Here is a 20,189-nt window from a genome sequence, read left to right on the forward strand (position 1 = left end):
TATCAATTGTCTATGTTGGATAATTGTGACCATCAAACTCTTTGCTGACCATTGTGTTCTACATGGATTTGATCATAGATTTAATTAATTTACCATGAGTAAATTAAAAATCATTACGGTAATATTGTGATGCAAAATTTGTAATGTCAAGATGAGTCTTAAATTACATAGTGTATACCTTAATTATGTAGCTAAGACGTTAGAGATAGTCACCAAAATTGGTGTAGATCTCCCAGTAGTAGAAAACATAATCTGACATATTTTAGTAGATGCTTATATTTCTATTACCTTGTGTTATGCTAAGTAGAATATTTGCAAGAGCACATTGAAAATAGTCACCATGTCTGTATGACATGATGTAGACCTCACAATAGTGGAAGCATAATCTGCAAATGTGCAGTAGATATCTTGTTTCCACTACCTTGTGTTTCTCAAATATTAAATGAGGTACTCACTAGAAATGATTTGGCATGTAATTCTGCTTGAATTAAGTGCTTTGAACGTGTGAGCATATTGAGCTTAATTAAGGTGAATTTAGAATATAAATTTTGCAAGAAATAAACTTAATTGCAAAATTTAGAGGAGTGTGCCATTGGCCTAGGGACGGACATGTCTGCCGCTCTGGTTGAGGGTTCCTAATTTGTGGTGGGTGTCGTGTCGCTTACCTGGTCGAGGACGACCATCAGGATCGAGGGTGCCACGAGCGTGGGTGAGCAGTGACGAAGACGACGTACACTGTGGGGATGTCGACGTTGGCATTGTTGTAGTGACCGGTGTCGTGATCACGGGCGATACAAATGCGTCGTCGTCGCAGCCATGGTTACCGGGAATAAGAAGGATGTCATATCCTCCAAAGTGACCATGTGAATCTTTCTGGTGTCGAAGCAACAAAGCCTTGATTTTTGTTTGTGTTTGAGGCTGAAGAATCTCTGTAACATCCTGAGTTTTAGCATGTAAATTAATTTCAAAATTACCTCTAAATTAAAAAATTCTAATTATTTAGACTAATATAAAATCAAGAAATATATATTTGAAGTATATATACTCGTATGTATTATTTGGGCTAGGTATTCCAAATAGCACCAAGGCAATTTCTGAATTAATCTCTGCTTTAAATTGGTTCATGTGCTTTGGTTTGAGATCTTTATGGTTCTTTGTGTGGAGATTTGAATTTGAATGTCCCTTAAATTCAAATCTACTATTAGATTCTATTCAACTCAAAACCCAATTCAAATTCAAATCCCTTGATTCAAATCATCTTAGGAAGCTTAAGATTCAAGTTCAAATCATAATTCAAATATGTTTAATTGAATTGATCTCAATCTAAAGTCAAATTCGAATTCAAATGACACATTTGAATTTAATCCCAAAACAAAAATTTCTTTCCTCTTCTCTTATTCACTCTGGGCTCAATCTCTCTCTCCCTCTGTATTTTGGCCCAAGCGTTGGCCTGGCTCCCTCTTCTCTCTCTCTCTCTCTCTCTCCCGCGCGCGCTCGGCCTAGCTCTCGTGCCAGCGCAACTTCCTCTCCTCTCTCTCCTGTGAGTGCTTGGCCGTCCGCGTGTCCACACGTCACCCATCTGCGTCGCACCTGCGCCTCTACCCCCTTTCTTCTCCCTCCATCACGACACACCCGTCGTCAGTAAATATCCCACGCACCCAACCGACTCCACGATCTCTGCTCTCTCTTCTCTCTCGCTCTCTCTGCTGCCCATGCTCACGCACCCATATCCCGCCACCGCGCGACTTCTGCGTCCACGCCACGCGAAATATGGTGGGCGCCGCTTCACCACCTCACCATCGCGCTACCGTCGACGATCGCACGACGTCATGCGCTGCATCGCCTTACTGTGCTCCCTCTCCCTCTATAAATAGAGCCATTTGGCCTCTCTCTCTCTCTATTTCCCAAATATCCGCCACAGCTCATGCCACCGCGCCATTCTCTCCGCCGTAACTCCACCATCACCGACCTACCACCACGTGCTACCGAGGAGGCTCAGGACCTTGCCATCATCCCCATGCCACCGTCCGTTCGCTGGAAGCCCGACGGGAGCCCGCCTATGTCAGTAGCCAAATAGCGCCGCTATCGGCTCTTCGACGAATCACGGGCCGCCGCCCCGCCCGTCGCCGTTCTTGCGCTCTGTGAGCTTCCTAGTCCCCTCGTGTGTCCGTGTAGATAGCACGTCACCGCCCCCCAGTCCTTTCTTGCTCATTTTGTCATGCGCCGCCGTGTGTTGCCTTCTGCCGTCATGCTTTTTCTCATCACCGGTGTGCTCGTGCTCCATGTGTATGGCTGGCCTTCGTGCTGTGTTGCCTAGGGGCCTCAAGCCCCGATTATTTGCAGGTTGGCACCTCCCAGTGCACGGGAGGTGATTCCCTTTTGCCCGTGCCGCTGCCCTCTCCTTCGACCGTCGTCTGGTGCTGTTCTCACCACCGGCCACTATCGATGAGCCGCTAGACGTGTTCCCTGTAGTGCCTAGGTTGCTGGCGTGAGCATCCCGTTGAAGAACTCCGATGGGGGGGGGCGTCTCCGGCGAACTCCCTCGTGAGCCAAATCTTCATCCCCTCTGCCGCTCGCGCGCTCGCGTGGATCGGCTAATGGGCCGTAGCTCGACCTGGCCAAGTGGGCTAAGGCACGGCCCAGTGGCTGGCTGGCCAGCCTGGTTGGCCCAGCAGCCCAGTGGTCGCGCCCCGTGGGCCGGTCCAATTTCCAAGCCCATTAACCGGTCAGCCCAACCCGAGTGGGCCAGTACTATGTAGCCTAATACTGTGCAGCCTAAGCCCGACTCGGCCCATCTAGGCCTGGACCTGGCCCAATCTGAGCCCAATTTGATCCAACAAGTTATTGTTCATGCGGGTCCTACCGAGTCACTGCTCATGTGGGCCCAGGTTACTGTTCAATGGGCCCCACCTCTAGGTCCCACCTATGAATAGTGTTATTTCATAATTTTCTGATTTAATTTTTGATTAAATCTTTCAGGAGCCATAACTTCTCTATTCTGGCTCCGATTTCGGTGATTCTTTCGCTGAAATTAATTTAAAATCAAGATCTACTCATCTATCACATTGAGATATATATTAGGGCACATTTTACTTTCCATTTTGTGTTATTTGATTCTTCTCTTGTATAGCTGTTATTGATCGTAGTTGCAATTGCAGAGCAACCAGAGTTCTGCGAGTGCTGCGCGGGAAGTGTTAGGAGCGAGGAGGATCTCTACTACAACCAAGAATTCAAAGAGAAATTCGGAGAAGGCAAGTCCTATCTCCTTGATCATATTGAACCTATGTTTTCAAATAATCTACATGATCAACTTAAAACTAGACTTATATCGCATGTGCTATATATTGCGCTTTTACAAACTGCTTGTAGTAGTTAATCCTATTAAACACTTACCATGACATAAATGTTATCATCCAAAACACATATCACCCTATAATTACCTGTTGTTATCTATATTAATGATAGACGACGTCTTGATATCTAGCATGCTTAGGATTGAACACGTCTCCTCGGAGACATCGCTTTTAAAACTCCTCTCCTCGGAGATAAGATTTGTTGTTATCAATGATAACTCATATACCATGAATCCTTGATGTCTGTGAATTTTATGATGGTTGTGAAATCCTTGATGTCGTATGGGATATGGTGGAAGATGTGTAAAAATAGGTGAAAACTGTTTTGACAGGGGCATGTAGAGTAGTACTCTAGACAATGATGCTCTTGGGGGCTTGAGTTACCTTTGTGGTATTTATTGCTAGAAGATACCTGCCCTGGCTGTTTAAGAACCGAGTCATTTCGCAGTCATTCCTTAGCAACCCCATGCAACCATGCGTCCTGAATGTGCAAGACTTGATTTATCCTTCATTGGACTGAGTTGGAGGTGCTAGTATCGGCCTAGGCTTAAAAAGGAGATTGGCCTTCGATACATGGACTCTGGTGTTTGGGGGTAAATCTCGTAGAAAAGCCCGACATAAAAGGTGTTTGGAGAGTTTTGGTATGATTCGCTCCTCTTTTGCAGCAGTTGGAGGCTGAGCATACTGCACGGGTAAAGCTGTGCAAACTCTGCAGAGTGTAAATCTATTCGAATAGTCGTCCACGATCATGGATATGCGAAGGCAGAACCTTTTTGACTAGACTCTGGTGCGTGTGTTTTGATGAGTGAGTGTGTGGACTAGATGTTTGTGTGATGAGGTTGCAGGCTAAATCCGACAGGATCTGTGTGGTACTAGAGGTACACCAGATGTGATGAAAGGTACTGCAGAGTGAGGTGTCGCCCCTCCCAGGATCAAGAAACCCCCAGATATAGCTTGTTACCTGGTTTTAAACTATTTAAACTGTTTTAAAGTTAATCATAGATGATATAATTGAATACCTGCATAAACTAGTTTACGCTTAAAACTATACCGTAAAGCCTTATCCTTGAATCACCCTTTTATGCATCTATCAATTTCTTGAAGTAGTATAGGGCTTGCTGAGTACCTTTCATACTCATTCTTGATGTCATTCAGATGAGAAAGCCGATACTGACTTCGTCGGAGGTGAAGGCAAGGATGAAGAATAGTCTTAGAAGTCGCGCCCGCACCCTAAGCTGCTTGTGGTTTGGGCTTTTGCTTTCTGCTCTGTTTTGTTGGCCTCTTGACAAAGTTTATATACAGTATGGTTTGTAAACCTTTTGTACTCTGAATCATAATATTTATGTACGAAGTTTGATTGTGATACTACTACTTTTATACTATGCATATCAGCTACTTGATCCAGGGACTGATACAGGAGGTACATGAGATCCCGGGTTTGGGGTATTATAGTCTCTATTCTTCCTTATGGCTGATTAGCGGTGTAAGAGCAAGTGCATGGTAATGTATTACAGGTAGTTGTAGAGAGACAAAGAGTAAGGGGAATGAAAACTTATGTTATTGATTAATAGGGTGTTTACATATTTAACATGCTGAATGGACCTGATGAAATGACATGTTTTTTTAGGGAGACATCACTTACCAATAGATACAACTATTGGTAGTTGACAGTGTAATTGATCACATGATTAAACACCCAAAGGATGTCTGTTCAATAGAGGTGTTTATTCGCAATACCAAAGACCGAAGATAAAATTGTGGTTTCATGCAGATCTTGTCACTAGTTTAACAAAAAGAGGTGTTTACTATCATTCACTAGTTTAACAAAAAGAGCCCAAACTCAAATTTTGTCATATTTAACATTGCCTTGCGTGTAGAGTCGTGAGTTTTTTATATTTGCTAGATCCAGGAGGGTATTGGGATGCCCAAGGCTAAGGATGGCAATCGGATATGATGAGTACGGGTAGTGCTTACATATACCCGTACCCTCCTGTTTTTGCTCCGTTTGTGGGTATACCTGTGAACGCCCACGGGTATACTAATTTACCTCCCCGGCGGCGGGGCGGAGCTGGGGCGGAGGGGCGGCAGGGGGCGGGGAGGGGCGATGGTGCGGAGCAGGGCTCACGGCGGCAGTGCGGCTCGGGGTAGGGAGAGGCGGGGCTGGGCGGCGACGGCGCTCGGGCGACAGCTCATGGCCCAATAGGGCTGGGCACCTGGCGGAGCGGCTCGTAGCGGGGAGGGGCAGCGCTCGACGAAGCAGGGAGTAGTGAGGAGGGGTGGGGAGGGAGTGTGAGGATCTCGAACGGTGGAGGGATGGTAGACAGGCGAAGGGGAGAGGTTGCTTAGTTGGATGGGAATCGGGTGTGAAATGGTGGTAACAGGCATCGGGTGAATGGGGATTAGGGTTATGGTTGGACTGCTCACGGCTCACTCATCATGTACATATATATATAGACATAGGTAAATGGGTGCTATGGTTATAGGTAAGTTTTACCTATATTCATACCCGTATACCCATCGAGTAGCAATTTGTGCCCATAAATATGCCCGTAAATATTAAATAAGGAACAAATTTAATCTTATTAGGGTATTTACCTGTAGTTAAATGGGAAAAATGTCATCCCTACCTAGTGTGGTTGCAATGCTATTTCTCGTGATGGCAATTTTTGGGCTGGTATACGCTGTACAGATTACATTTCTCATAAACTTTGTGTCTCTATAAAGAGGTAAAATATCGCCGCAATTGCATTTTTGGTTTCGTGATGAAAGTTTTTTTTGGCCACCCTGTTCTTTTTTTCGTGGTGGGTGAAAAATTTAGGCTAGAAAACTCCCAGCGTCTCGCCTGCTTCTCTTAACTCTTGCAGGGTCCTTGAACGTACGTAGGCCCAATTCCCCGCAACCAAACCGTGCCATTTCTTTTTTTCAAACGTAATTGTTGTTTGGACCAAATCTGGATACAATTACTACCCCTACCTTGAACGTTTGAACATTGCCTAGAACATTTGATCTCTACGTGAGACCGCTGACTATTTGTTGTGCATGATGCCAATGAACTAAGAAAAATATGGACCCTGAAAACATGGTTGTACGTACGCTTCTCGTGTCCCTTCTTTCACCCATTCAGAATGTCTGCTCCAAGAGCTGTTCCATTGCCTTGTATCATTTGATTAAGCTGTCCTTGCTCACGGCACACGCACCATCGCGCCATATGTACAAGCCCGGAATTTTAGGATGTTGACTCGGACGCACTATAGTAAATATAATATCAGTGACGGTTTAATCATCACAAGGGATAGATTTTGAATCATCATTAATTATTTGACACCGATAATCAGTGACTATCAGTGCTGGGTTTAGAACTGTTACTGAAAATCATATAAGTACCGATTGATGATTCCAAATAGTACTGATATGGTTTTCACTGATTTAAATTTTTTAAGGTCGAAAAAAACAAGAATTTTTTTTAACAAGAGGCACCCAACTAGTCATGTTGCTCTCGTGACCGCACAAGTCACACGATTTTTGCTCGCATACAGTAACCATGACTTGAACTCACGCCCTCACAGCAGACTCTCGCTTATGAACGCTCTAACCATCTCAGCTACAGTTCATTCTCGATTATAATAGCAAAATCAATCATTTTGATATCTTCTGATCAAACGTTTAAATGGTTATATAGATATCTAAATGACCTCAAATAAAAAAAATAATCAACTACAAAGTTGTAGATCTCGTTGAGAATAATTTTCGTATAAATTTTGTCTTTATCCGACTTCGTATGAAAATATTATGAATTTTTAAGATGAGTTGTCATCGAACACAGCTGAAATTTTGTTAAAATTATTTGGGCATTTAAATTATCTTAAAATAAAAAGTTATCAACTACAAAGTTATAGATCTCGTTGAGATCTATAATTTTCATATAAAGTTTTTCCCATACAACTTCATGTGAAAAAGTTATGATTTTTTTAAGATGAGCTATGACAGTAGCAATCATCAGTATCAGTTCGTGGCTAGAACTGACACTGATACTTACTATCAGTATTGATTCGTAGCTAGAACCGACACTGATACTGATTATCAGTCCCGGTTCGTGGCTAGAACCGATACTGATGTATCAGTGTACATGAGTACCGTTTCGTGGCTAGAACTGACACTGCTACTGATTTATCAGTACCGGTTCGTGGTTGTAATTAGCATTGATGTAATAAATAGTTTCAATGTCGATTCTTAGCGACTTACTCATTGTTCGTACGTGAAAGCTTAACAATCGGCACTGGTATATCTTCAGTTCCGATTTTAATATAAATAATACTGATATATCATTATTTTTGACTTGTTCTGTAGTAGTGACCTCATGTCGCCTTCCAGCGTCTTCTAGCACACGGGCTCTGGATCTGTATGGTTTCCATGCGAGGAGCGATGCATGGCTCAAGTGTTACCCTGTGCTCGGTGTGCTGTTCACATCGCCTAATCAAACGGCGTCGCGTTTCCCAATCGGTTGGAGCAGGCAGCGGTTTTTAATTCGGATCGTAGAAGGCGGTCCTCGCCTCAAATGAGCAAATCTTTTTGCGCAGATTTTGCCGTGACAGTGAGCAAAAGTCAATCCAATCCATGTCCTATCCAACCAGACACTAGATGCGCGCATAGGTTTTCGCTACTGCTCATTCGAAGTCGATTGGCGCGGGCGCGGGTAGCCTGGGCCTCGACCCCCTCCCTCTATACGGCTATACGGCTCTACGGCAAGGTTAGGCCACGCCATGGCACTTCCCAACGCATGCAGCAAGCGCCAATTTGCAGCGTCTCTCACCGTCCACCCTGCCCAGCTTGTGAGGAGTAATGGCATGGTGCGGCGTCGATCGTCTCGGCTCCCCCTCCATCTCTCTCGCAGATTACGGGGAAACGGGAAGCGAGACTCTAAATATCCGCCTCCTGAACCGTCTGGTCTGCTGTCCTCTCGCCTCGCCGCGCCTCCCTTGCATGTCCCCAACGAAAACAATGCATACTCGCCTTTACTCCCACACTACATTGATCCCTGCCTCCATTTCCCAATGTGCCTTGCTATTCCGATCCCTACCTATGGGCAGCCTAGCTAGCTCTTCCGGTCTTCCCCTACGTTTGACGCCATGGCGTCCGAGTTCTGTCCCGATATAAAATCACCTAGCTGGTCGTCCATCTCCTCTCTGTTTGTAAGCTGATTGTTACCATGAATACGGCACGCAGATACACAGTAAGGCCCTGTTTGGAAGCCCGGTTCTGATCTAAAACCGGTGTAAAACATGGGCCCTATTTTTTTTCCGAAGTAAATCAAAAAATTTGTTTGGATGACTGCTAGCCCACTATATTTCCGACCCGTTTTGGCCCGTTCCATCGGATTAGAAGACAGAGCCCATGAGGTCTGGAAAAAAAAAACGACATCTATCGGGTCTTGTCTCCTCCTCGCCTTGGACACTGCGAGGGCGAGCGCCGCTCTGCAGGCGAGATCCAGCTGGCGAGCTCCGCTCTCTAGGCGAGATCCGGCGAGCGAGCTCCGCTCTCCAGGCGAGATTCGGCGGACAAGCGTCGCTCTCCAGGCGAGATCCAGCGGCAGCCCGCTCTCAGGCGAGATCCTCGCTCGACGGCGGCCCGTTCTCCAGGCGAGATCCTCGCTCGCATCTGTGGCCGCGACGCTTCACGCCTCCACCGGCGAGCCACGGGCACGCTCCCTACCTCATCGCGTACCTCTACGCCGCTGGATTCGGCCCCAACCTGCCTCATCCTGTACCTCCACGTGGGACGGCTGCTGCAGCGTCTGGGCGAGGTACCGCGTGCTCGAGGTGAGAATCTTGTTCGTCTTCTCATGCTCGGATCTCCTGCTCGTCTAGAGCCCCGTACTGCCGATGTGTATATGAGCCATACAAGCTAGCTAGACTTAATTCCAATAGGTCGCTACAACTACTTCAATTCCTGCAATTATGTTTCTTCCATCTTCTGGTGGCCTATGTTATTATTGCTACGATTTCATTAGAGAGCACAGCAGGGAGCATGTCCTGAATTTAGATACCACTTGCTGTTCACTTGAAGAACAAAGGAACTAGAAATTTCAACCTGCATAGTATGTACTTGAAGTTTGAATTTGTCCAGACTCGATGGAAAATCATTTTCTTTCTTTTCCCATTGCTAGTAGTAGCTGGAGCAGCAGTACAATGTCTGAATCTGATTCTGAGAAAGATCTTACAATGTCTGAATCTGATTCCGAGGAAGAAGAAGATGATGAAATGATGATGCTTGTCTTTCCAGCATTATACTTAGCTTCAACCAAAACCAAAACTCCTAGTCATACATCAAAGCTTAGTGGCGCAGAATATACCCGTGAACTTCTAGAGGGCCATAGGAGCCGATGTTTTACCAATCTTCGGATGGAGGCACGTATTTTCCAAGGAATTTCAGATTATATTTGTTCAAAGAATCTTTTGCGAAGTACAAGAGGTGTTATCGTTGAAGAGCAGCTTGCAATGTTCATGTACATGCTTGCACGAAATGCTAGTTTTTCAGCTCTATGTGATAGGTTTCAGCATAGCCGAGAAACCATACACAGGCATATTGGTGCATGCTTTGATGCAATCACCTCAATGACATTTGATTTTGTGAAGCCTCCATCAGCCGAGACCCACTACAAAATATCATCCAATCCACATTTCGGGCCATACTTTCAGGTAGATGCTATATAGTTGTGCAGCTAGGAAATTGTACCCTCTTGTTTCATATCTCAATTGGTAATAGTTTTTTTTCCCTTGCAGAACTGTTTAGGTGCAATAGATGGGACTCATGTTCCGATCTCAATAAATGAGAGTAAGGCAGCACCATATCGAAATAGAAAAGGATCTTTATCGCAAAATGTAATGCTTGCTTGTGACTTTGATTTGAATTTTACATATGTTTCAACTGGTTGGGAAGGGTCTGCGTCTGATGCAGGGTCCTTAAATCTGCAATTAGATCTGGTTTTCAAGTGCCTAGAGGCAAGTACTATCTAGTTGATGGGGGCTACGCAAACACTCTGCACTTTCTTGCTCCTTACCGAGGAGTCCGGTACCATCTTAAGGATCAAGGGCGAAGCAATTGTCGGCCAAGGGATTACAAGGAATTATTCAACCTTCGTCACGCCCGCCTTCGCAATCACATAGAGCGTGCTATTGGCATTCTAAAGATGAGGTTTCCTATATTGAAAGTCACCACACACTATCCCATAGAGACTCAAGTTAAAATTCCAGCAGTTGCAGTTGTGTTGCATAATATAATCCGAAGGTACAATGGTGATGAAGAGTGGTTAAGTAGCCAGAAAACTCCAATTCACCCCTGCAAGTTTGTGGCTCTACCTACTGATAATGAAAGTTACAGAGATGATGTTGCATCATCGAGCAACCAAAGAAACGAGGGTAATGCTATGAGAGATGAAATTGCAAAGAGGATGTGGATTGATTACGAAAAGACCAGGAGGCGAAGGAGGAGGGGACAATGATAATTATAGTCGATATCACATTTCTAGTTATCATTTCTTCCATCCAGCGCTGCTGTATCTTCAGTTGTATATAAAATAGGTTGTGTATAAAATTGAGCATATGTTGTATCTTCAGTTAAATAGCTTGTGCTTACTGAATTGAATTGTAATCTTCTCCATAACTAAATTGTTATTTCTTGATTCTCAGATCTGATGATGTCTCAAAGAGCAAGGTGGACCTCAAAATATGAGAAAGCGCTAGTTGATGTACTCACTGAGTATAGGCTTTCTCATTTTCGTGGTCAAAATGGCTGGTGTACTGAAGGTTGGAATAGAATTGTGAAAGATTTCAACAGTCTTTGTCCAGATGCCAATTTTACTAAAGCTCAGATTCAAGACAAAGAGTCACAATTGAAGAAGGATTACAAAGCAGTCAAATCCATTCGCAAGCGTAGTGGAGTCTCTTGGAATCAGACTGCGTCTATGATTAACACAACATCTGAAATCTGGGATGAAATAATAGAAGTAAATTTGATTTTGTTAACCATTCTATTTTTACTGTTTAAATGCTGGAAATTGGTAGCTAATGCTGCACATGTGTTGTCTGCTTCCATTCGTTTTTTCGATGATATCAGATCAAATGAGTTGGTTCATCAGTGCTCAATGCTTGTCATCACACTGGTTATCTAGGAACTGAAAGCCTTTAGGGTGTCAAGATTGACCCAAATAGTCTGGAATGTCCGATGAGTGGTTATGTGGTTTCAAGTTTGAAAATCTGAACATCTTACTGGTTGGTTGAGAAAGGGCAAAGCTTTAATACATTAACCTAACAGCTCTTCTGTTTTGATTTTGGAGCTCACTGTTTCTTTGATCTGAATCTTTTCTGCATGGACTAATTAATTCGACTAGTGGGTACTTTATGAACAAATGGTTGGATGTGGTTCTAATTAATTTGGTATGGTTTCTGCTGTTCCCGTCTAAGAAAATAAGAAGCATTCACATGCCCTTTTAGTATTTGCATTGTATCTGCTAGTAGTAGCTGTCAGTAAAAAATAATAATCTAAGAACAGGTTCTTGCACTGTGCAATATACACAGACCTTGACACCTTGGTTGTAGGTCCCTACTAATCTTTCAGACTAGCATCTTATCTTTGCAGTATCTATATTACAAATGGTCTTATCTTTCTGATCTCTTAATAATTTGTTTAGGAGGATTCAAAGTTGAGGAGGTATGAAAACAAAAGCTTCCCATTGTTTGATGCACTGGACCTGTTATATGAAGGTAAGTTATGTACATTTTCTAGTTAGCAATAATCTAGTGTAATGATGCTATTTAAGGCTAATTTGATATCTTAATAGGACAATTTGCTGAAGGAAAGCATTGCTTCACCTCTAAGTAAACCTCAGCATGTTGGAAGTAAACGGTCCGGAGGCACGGAAAAGATGCTCTTAGATTTCACTAAGAAACGTCCATGGGACGCTGCAATCAATGTAGGAGCTCATGATGGTGAAGAATCAATTTATCGAACAAGAATGGATGACTTGAGTATGCAAGATTTGGAGAGTGAATCTTTACAATCTCAAGGGCAAGAGAAACAATCTCTGCAAGATTTGGAGATTGAGCAGCATGTACATGGTAAAGGACGTAACAAAAGGGCCTGGCTTCTGATGTCTTTAAGGATGCTATGAACCGTGAGCTTTTTCTAGAATATGCTCCAAGGCTCCGTGGTTTGTGGCTAAAGAAAGAAGTTGATAAGCTTGGAGCTCAATTGCCTAAATGTAAGTCCATTGCCTTCTTTTCAGTTTTGTAGCATGATGTTCAGTTATGCTATAAGTTGACTTTTGCTAACTTTGTCTAGTTATGTTCAGTTCCAGTATATTTATGCCATAAGTTTCCTATCATCAACTTTTATTTTGTTAACCAGTTACGAATACATGCAGGGGCTTTATTACTCTTGTTGAATGTTTTGTCACCATTTTCATGTTAGTGTTACCATATATTTCCTGTGGTCTTTTTCCAACTTTATGGTTGAGTGCTAAGTGGTAACAGAGTAGCAGTTGTGTCGTTGCAGCAATATTTCTCTCATACATATCTGATGCTTCATCGTTTCTCCTAGTTTACACATGGTAGCCATAGAAGTTATTCATATTATCATGGCAGAGGTGGTTCAATCCCATGTCTCAGACTTAGTTTTCTTGGCCATTTATTGTTTGGTGTTTCTCAATGCTTTTGTCATGGTCCTCATTCTTCCAATAGATAGAAAATTAGAAATAGAAACAGGTTGCAACTAGCAAGTGCAAATGTAAATATGCGCATCAGATGTACATATGTGCATTGACGTATACAATGTACAAGGCACATGCTTTTCAAGATCCCCAAACTTTATGTACCTTTTTATGTTAGTTTTAGTTTTACCTTTTATCTTGGGACATAATGTTATCCTCTTTGATTGTAGGAACCATGAGTGGTGCCGAACTGAAGAACTAAAATCCCAAAAGGGGATGCATGATTTCACCTCAGTGGCCTCTGTTGATGTACATGTCTTGGTGCCACGTTTTGCTGACTTGGGCTTGACATCAAGATCATCTTAGATCGTCTGCATAGGGTTTGAATTTCACTAGATAACCCTTTGTGGTAAAAACTAGGTTCTGTATTAATGGAGGTACTTGTGCTACCTATTGTATGTTCAGAATTTCTTAATGACCTGTGCTACCTGTGACTACGCCTGGATAACCATGGCATGTGTTGTCATGGATTTGTAGATTGCTCTTTCTGATGTTGTTTGAGCTGTGGAAATTAACAAAAGATTGCTCTTCTTGCTATCTGTGGGCTGATCACTGGTTCACTGGTAGAAGCAGCAATCTGTATTGTAGGGCTGTCTTTTTTTCTTTACCAAACAATATTTTCCTGGGGAAAAAAAATCCATTACATTCCAGGAGATTCCTTGTGCACTAGAAAATACAGGTGGAAACCAATTACAAGGGAAAAAAGTTACAGGGTATCCAAACAGGCCCTAAAGTGTTCTTTAATACGGAGTAGTACTAGTGATCAGTGTATTTCTTCCCTCGATCGCTCGCTTTCCATCAGAATTTCTACCCTAAACTCAGGCAAATATACCGTTGCTCCACTGAAGAGCTGCTTACCTTATGCGCCAGCAGTAATTTCCTTTGGTTGCTTGAGAGGATATTCTGTCTCGTGATCTTAATTTGTTTTGTTTGCATGAGTCCATGCATTCAGACAGCCCGTTTCTTTCCCTCTTTGAAGGTGCAGTAAGAAAGGAATTGGACGGAACAACTCATATGTCTAGTCTACTAACACACGCTTTTCCTCCCAGTTATTAATGTTTTAACCGTAGTTGCACATCGAAATCCAGCCAGGCCTTGCCAGGATGTTGCAAAAACAGCCTGCAGTGCAAAGGCAGCATAACTGGCAAGCGCTCGCAGCTAGAGCTAGACAAGCAATTGCTTGCATTGACATGCACGGTGATGTGGAAAAAAATTCTCTGCAGCGGTGTTGCATATGTCTTCTTTTGCAGACTGCTCCTCCTGCAACATCTTTTGGATGGTCACCATTTGTTTTTAACGTAGATCTCAAAGTAGTGGATAAGATACATCTAACACTAATTATGTATGTCGAGTAATAAGCATGCAGGATAATTTTTTATTTGGACAAGATCTACCGCTTTGAGATCACCTTTAGGACAGGTGGCGGCTATCTATGCGGTGCTACAGGTGCAGATGTATGTAGCATCTGCTGTATAGAATTTTTTTCGCAGTGATGCTACTTACAGAAGAAAAAAAAAATGCAACGGTGCTATATACGTCTCCTCATATATCACTGTCTAAGCGTTGACGACGTATGATAACTATCTAAGCAGTGTTATAGTGGAGACATCTACAATTGCATATAATTTTTTTCCACTTACAACACTCTACTGCCAAAAGAGGCCAAGCACACGAAATCCACGTAGAACGAAAAGCCCGGTGCTAGCACAAGCAAAGAATTTCCTTTCATTCCCGAGGCGGAGCATCGAGCACGCACTCAAGATCTATTCTTCAAGGAGAGCGCGGCATACCGTTCAATTCCTTGGTTGTGCGCAACCCTCCCGCGTGCATGCGCTCCCATCTGCGCAGCACTGCCTCCCAGGTCCCCATTGTTTTCAGAGCCCACGTCGATGGCCTAGTACTCATGGTCTCACACTGGCAGTACAGAATCGACACGGGCCCGGCCGCGCCTGATCTAGCTGCGTGCACCGTTACATCCTCTCCTTGCTTGGCACAGAGTTATCGGTGAAAAGCTAGGAAACGTACGTTCGTCTGGCTGGCCGCGGCGACGTGCACAATCCATACATCGCCGGTCACATGACACCGGCGTGCCGCCGCATGCAGCACCCGCGCACCGGAGAGTCCGGCCAAGTACGTAGGACGTGCCAGCACTTATCGGGACACGGTTGCACGGCGAGCATGCAGCCACACGAGAGTTTGCCAGGCCGCGCCTCTGCCACCACGGCCCCCGGCTTTGACCGCAAGGCGACAGCCCTCACCGAAACGCACCTGCCACCATTACTGTGTACGCGCACGAGCTCCGCCCCCCCCCCCCCCCCCCTCACACTTTCATGCACGCTTAAAACCCCGCGCACCCCACGACGCGCAGCCGCACACAAGCACTCACAAGAGAGCCGGCCAAGGGATAGACGAGAGCCAGATCGAGAGCGATGGAGCTGCCGCAACAAGGAGGCGCTCACGGCCAGGCGGCCCCCGACGTCCCGCCCTCGCCGCCGCTGTCCCCGGCCTCCGCCGCGACGGCCGCGCTGGCGAACGCGCGGTGGAACCCGACCAAGGAGCAGGTTGCCGTGCTGGAGAGGCTGTACGAGCACGGTCTGCGCACGCCCAATGCGGAGCAGATACAGCAGATCACGGCCAGGCTGCGGGAGCACGGCCACATCGAGGGCAAGAACGTCTTCTACTGGTTCCAGAACCACAAGGCCCGCCTGCGCCAGAAGCAGAAGCAGGACAGCTTCGCCTACTTCACCAGGTTCCTCCGCCGGCCCCCGCCGCTGCCCGTGCTGGCTAGGCCCCCCACGCTGCCTTACCCTCATGGCCGGCTCCCGCCGCCGCAGGCGATGGCGATGGCGCCGCAGCCTGCATGCAACAACGGTGGTCCGCATGGTACATGTCTTGACCTCATGATTGATCTGTACTTTCTCTTTTACTAGCTAGTGTCGTACTCGATCGATTACCGCGTCAAGGTTCCTGAGTTTTCTTAGCTTCACAAATCGAGTTTACTTTAGCTGAATAGGATTATGATTTGCCATTTCCGATTCATGCCTTTTACGTGTGGTGGTCAACGCTGACGCGGTGACGTTTCCGCTGCTCATTTCATGCATGGACCAATTTATTATTTTCCTGGCGGCTGCTTTGTCAAAGGTTTGTGTGCGTGGGTAGCATGACAACCGGGCAATTGACGTGCATCCTGTGTGGACCCATAGGTGCAGAGACACAATGAAACGAGGAGTCTATTTTGTGATCCGTGATGCATGCACACGCTTGACGCTCGCTTGCATGCATGACCCTGTATGCATGTAGTGCTATGCGACATTGCTGCATCTTGGTGTTCCCTTCTCCCCCTGTTTTTCCCCATTCCTTTCTCGTAGCATCTGTCCTTTCTCCTCGCCATCTGAAGGGTGTCAGTGGAGCAGAGGAAACCCTCGTAGTCATGGTCACACGATTTAATTTTGCCTGCCCGTGTAGCTGCTGCTGCAGCTACCCTTTTGTAGCTCCTTTAGTCTTGTGCCCCCAGGTTTGAAGGGATTGAAACCATCCTTGTCTAGCAACCACCAAAATGTGCAGACAGAGCCTTCCACATCATTCCTTAGCTGCTCCCTCTCCCATCCAATAAATGCCTGCTAGACAACCCGTAATGACTACATTTTCCCGTAAAATATGATTATGTATCTGTACGTTTGATTGCGTCTAGTCTGTTCATCACTCCGTCTTGTATGGTATTGAATTGCTTTACAAGTTACAAATGTACAGGCTGGTAAATTTGGCTTCCATTCGATCCATTCGTCAGTTCATACTTGACCAATCAGATGCTCCTGGTACCGATTAATTTCGTTTAGCATCTCGTTGCTTAAAAAAAAATGGCAACCATCGATCCCTTCTGTTTCGAAAAATTCACTGACTATTTTGAATCTTCACCATTGTGGTGTCACAACTGATCTATGAGAGCTGTTCTGATCTGGCACTCTACGCCTCATCCTTAATTTGAATCTGCACCGCATAATGTTTGCTAGTACTTCATCCGGTCATAAATACTTTGATTATGATTTGATCAAACTTTTAAAACTTTAACTGTCAATAGTTTTTAAAATATTTAATTTAAAAATATAAAAAATTATACGTGTAGATTTGTCTAAAAATAAATTTATAATATTGTATTTTTATTATATGTTGTAATTATATTCTAATAAAAAATAGTGATTAAAGTAGCACGTAGAAGATAAACATTATGTATTTTTAACATGAGGGAGTACTTATGTAGGTTTGCTAACTTGTTGCGTAATGGATCACTGCACCATGCTTGCAGCGATGTACAGGGCGCCATGCTACATGCCAGCGCCACAGGAGCCCGCGGCAAATGCTGCCTACTACCAGCCGCAGCAGATGGCAATCCTATACCCGAGAATGGAGATCGCCCAGGACAAGATGGTCCCGGCTGCGGCGCAGGCACCGAACAACGCGACCGCTCCACTGCACATGCTGCACTTCCCGCCAGCCGACGGCGGGGCAGCGGATCACGTCGGCCCCAGCCGCCAGACTCTTCAGCTGTTCCCGCTCGAGCCAACCTTCGCCCTGCCCGACAAGGCGCGCGGCGCCGGCAGCGCCTCCCTGACGCCGACGCCGTTGACGGCGTCCGCTTCGCTTTCAGGGGAGTCCGAGAGCCTCGGGAGCCCGAACTCGAACGCTGAGACGCTGCCGTTCTATGACTTCTTCGGGATTCATTCTGGTGGCCGCTGATCTGTAGCTCAAGTGAAGCTGAGCCAGAGATATTCCACTGATTCTGGTTGCCTTTTGTTAGAACCAAAACAGTTTGGCTTGTTAAGTTTCATTCGAGTTATGCGTGTCTGGAGCTAGAAGAATGTGGTGATACAGTGCTGCTCCCTTGTTGGTCATTTGGTTCGTTTGTTGAGTAAGCTTGACATTGGATATCTGCTTTTCGTGTTGTTAATTGCCAGTAGTGGATTGGCGTGAACATTTTCTTCTATTCGGCTCTTCAAAACAAAAGGATACTGCACAGCTCTGACAACCTCGTAGGACGGGGATCTTCTGATTTCAGTCCGCTGTGAGTGGTTGAACTATAAATGAATAGATAAAATTTAGTACTACAGTATTCTGTGCACAGTAAAATCAACCTAGTATTTTTATAAATCACTGTACCACATCTCACATAAAATTGTTCCCCCTCTAACTTCACCCTTGTCAGAGGAATAGGATCCAAGCTCGTATGGTGCGGTCGAAATTGTAAACACCACCAAGCGAGAGAAACCGGCTACATGTTACATTAGGCTACTTTTTCCAACAATCCAATAACGATGACGCCCGCAAGAGACAGCCTTAGGCCCGCAAACGGAGGCCCAGACGAATAAACTAGCGGAATTTTATATATTTTTATATTTTCAAATCCAAAATATTAAATATTTGCGTCTGTTTAGATTTATTTTGAAATTTAATACTTCCAACGGGCGATAAGTATAAAAACACAAAAATTCAAAGTAGACATGATACAATATTTTTAATATCAAGAAAGTAGAGTTCCATCTAGAGTTTGCATCGACATTATCCCCTTTTTAACTATAGTTTCATGTCACCAACCGGTTCAGCTGCATGTAACCACGAGAACTTAGGAGTCATTGTAAGCACATCCTCATTCTATTCAAGCACTTTCAATTTGAATAGCTGTAGTTCGAAAACATGTATCCAAGTTGCAAGTTAACCGATTGTAAAAGCGTATGAACAACAGATCTTTTAGTCATAAGTCTTTGGTCTATTTCGAAGCTTGATGCTGTTAAAGTGATATATCATTCTTTAAAAAATCAATGCTAAAAGAGATAGTGATCTTTATTTTATTGTTATCAGTCAATAATGCGTCATCACAGGTGGTGTGCCACCAAGATCCACAATAATATCATGTAGTCATTGTAGATAAGTAAGCATCTACATCAATCAGCATGTTAGTTTTTAAATTTGTTAACTACAAACTACAATATTAACTGACCTTCTTATAACTTATAGCAAAAAGACTTTCATTTCTGAGCATACAGATATACCTAAGACAAGTCACAGTACGTCTACATGCTCAGAGAAAAAAACGTCAATGCCATATTAATCGGCATATGTGGATAATCTCGTAATTATGTCAAGTCATCAATTGCAGAATAAGAAAGTAACAAACTAGTTACTCACTAAGAAGTGATGATAACATCTAAAACACCAATATAACGATACACATCTAATATCATGACATACACATCTAATAATAAGCTAACATATTTTGAACTAAAATACATATCTAATTTCAGGACCTAAATTGGCTAACTAAAATTGGTAACTATAATTTGCTAACTTGAATTTGAGAATTAACCTAGGTGTTTCGTGACCCTTCCAGGTAGGAAGGGGATACGACGTTGAAGATCTGGAGACCGGGAGTACGAGGGCAAAGGGATTTTCATCTCTGAGCATGCAAATATACCTAAGACAAGTCACAGGTATGTCTACATGCTCAGAGAAAAAACGCTAATACCACATCAATCAACATACGTGGATAATCTCACAATTATGTCAAGTCATCAATTACAGAACAAGGAAGTAACAAACTAGTTACTCACTTGGAAGTGATGGTAATATCTAAAACACTGATATAGCGATACACATCTAATATCATGACATACACATCTAATAATAAGCCAACATATTTTGAACTAAAATACATATCTAATTTCAAGATCTACATTGGCTAACTAAAATTGCTAACTACAATTTGCTAACTTGAATTTGAAAACTAACCCAGGTGTTTTGTGACCCTTCCGGGTAGGAAGGGGATACGACGTTGAGGATCTGAGGGTCGGGAGTACGAGGGCAAAGGGATTTTCATCTTTGAGCATGCAGATGTACCAAAAAAAGTCACAGGTTTATCTACATGCTCAGAGAAAAAAATGCTAATCCCATATTAATCGGCACATGTAGATGATCTCGCAATTATTGCAGAACAAGGAAGTAACAAACTAGTTACTCACTGGGAAGTGATGGTAACATCAAAAACACCGATATAGCGATACACATCTAATATCATGACATAC

General features: G+C 44.0%; 2 protein-coding genes across 4 annotated transcripts; both read left to right on the plus strand.

Annotated features, from left to right (window-relative positions):
- The first annotated feature begins 8,729 nt into the window (after positions 1-8,729).
- On the plus strand, positions 8,730-12,484 carry LOC133924116 (uncharacterized). 3 transcript variants are annotated; one of them, XR_009910766.1, is made up of 5 exons: positions 8,730-9,169; positions 10,133-10,930; positions 11,039-11,355; positions 12,040-12,112; positions 12,190-12,484. XR_009910766.1 is itself a non-coding variant. In XM_062369517.1 (4 exons), the coding sequence occupies exons 2-4, from the start codon at positions 11,044-11,046 to the stop codon at positions 12,228-12,230; spliced, it is 426 nt and encodes a 141-aa protein (XP_062225501.1). In that variant the 5' UTR covers positions 8,754-9,169; positions 11,039-11,043; the 3' UTR covers positions 12,231-12,484. The 3 variants fall into 3 exon arrangements, 1 of the variants encoding a protein (XP_062225501.1); XR_009910765.1 differs by lacking the exon at positions 8,730-9,169 and adding an exon at positions 9,176-10,048; XM_062369517.1 differs by lacking the exon at positions 10,133-10,930 and having other exon boundaries at positions 8,754-9,169.
- A 3,061-nt stretch (positions 12,485-15,545) lies between these two features.
- Positions 15,546-17,850, plus strand: LOC133885657 (WUSCHEL-related homeobox 5-like). The gene is made up of 2 exons (XM_062325398.1): positions 15,546-15,999; positions 17,420-17,850. Exons 1-2 carry the CDS (start codon positions 15,546-15,548, stop codon positions 17,848-17,850), a joined length of 885 nt encoding a protein of 294 aa, XP_062181382.1.
- The last annotated feature ends 2,339 nt before the right edge of the window (positions 17,851-20,189 follow it).

Source organism: Phragmites australis, chromosome 1 (assembly GCF_958298935.1).
Source record: "Phragmites australis chromosome 1, lpPhrAust1.1, whole genome shotgun sequence".
In the NCBI taxonomy this organism is placed as follows: domain Eukaryota; kingdom Viridiplantae; phylum Streptophyta; class Magnoliopsida; order Poales; family Poaceae; genus Phragmites; species Phragmites australis.

Bases quoted from the DNA above. Each gene is read 5' to 3' on its own strand.
- LOC133924116 (XM_062369517.1), top strand. From the start codon at position 11,044: ATGATGTCTCAAAGAGCAAGGTGGACCTCAAAATATGAGAAAGCGCTA. The intron at 11,356-12,039 runs GTAAATTTGATT...TAATTTGTTTAG, and splicing joins TCTGGGATGAAATAATAGAA to GAGGATTCAAAGTTGAGGAG. The intron at 12,113-12,189 runs GTAAGTTATGTA...ATATCTTAATAG, and splicing joins ACTGGACCTGTTATATGAAG to GACAATTTGCTGAAGGAAAG.
- LOC133885657 (XM_062325398.1), top strand. From the start codon at position 15,546: ATGGAGCTGCCGCAACAAGGAGGCGCTCACGGCCAGGCGGCCCCCGAC. The intron at 16,000-17,419 runs GTACATGTCTTG...CCATGCTTGCAG, and splicing joins CAACAACGGTGGTCCGCATG to CGATGTACAGGGCGCCATGC.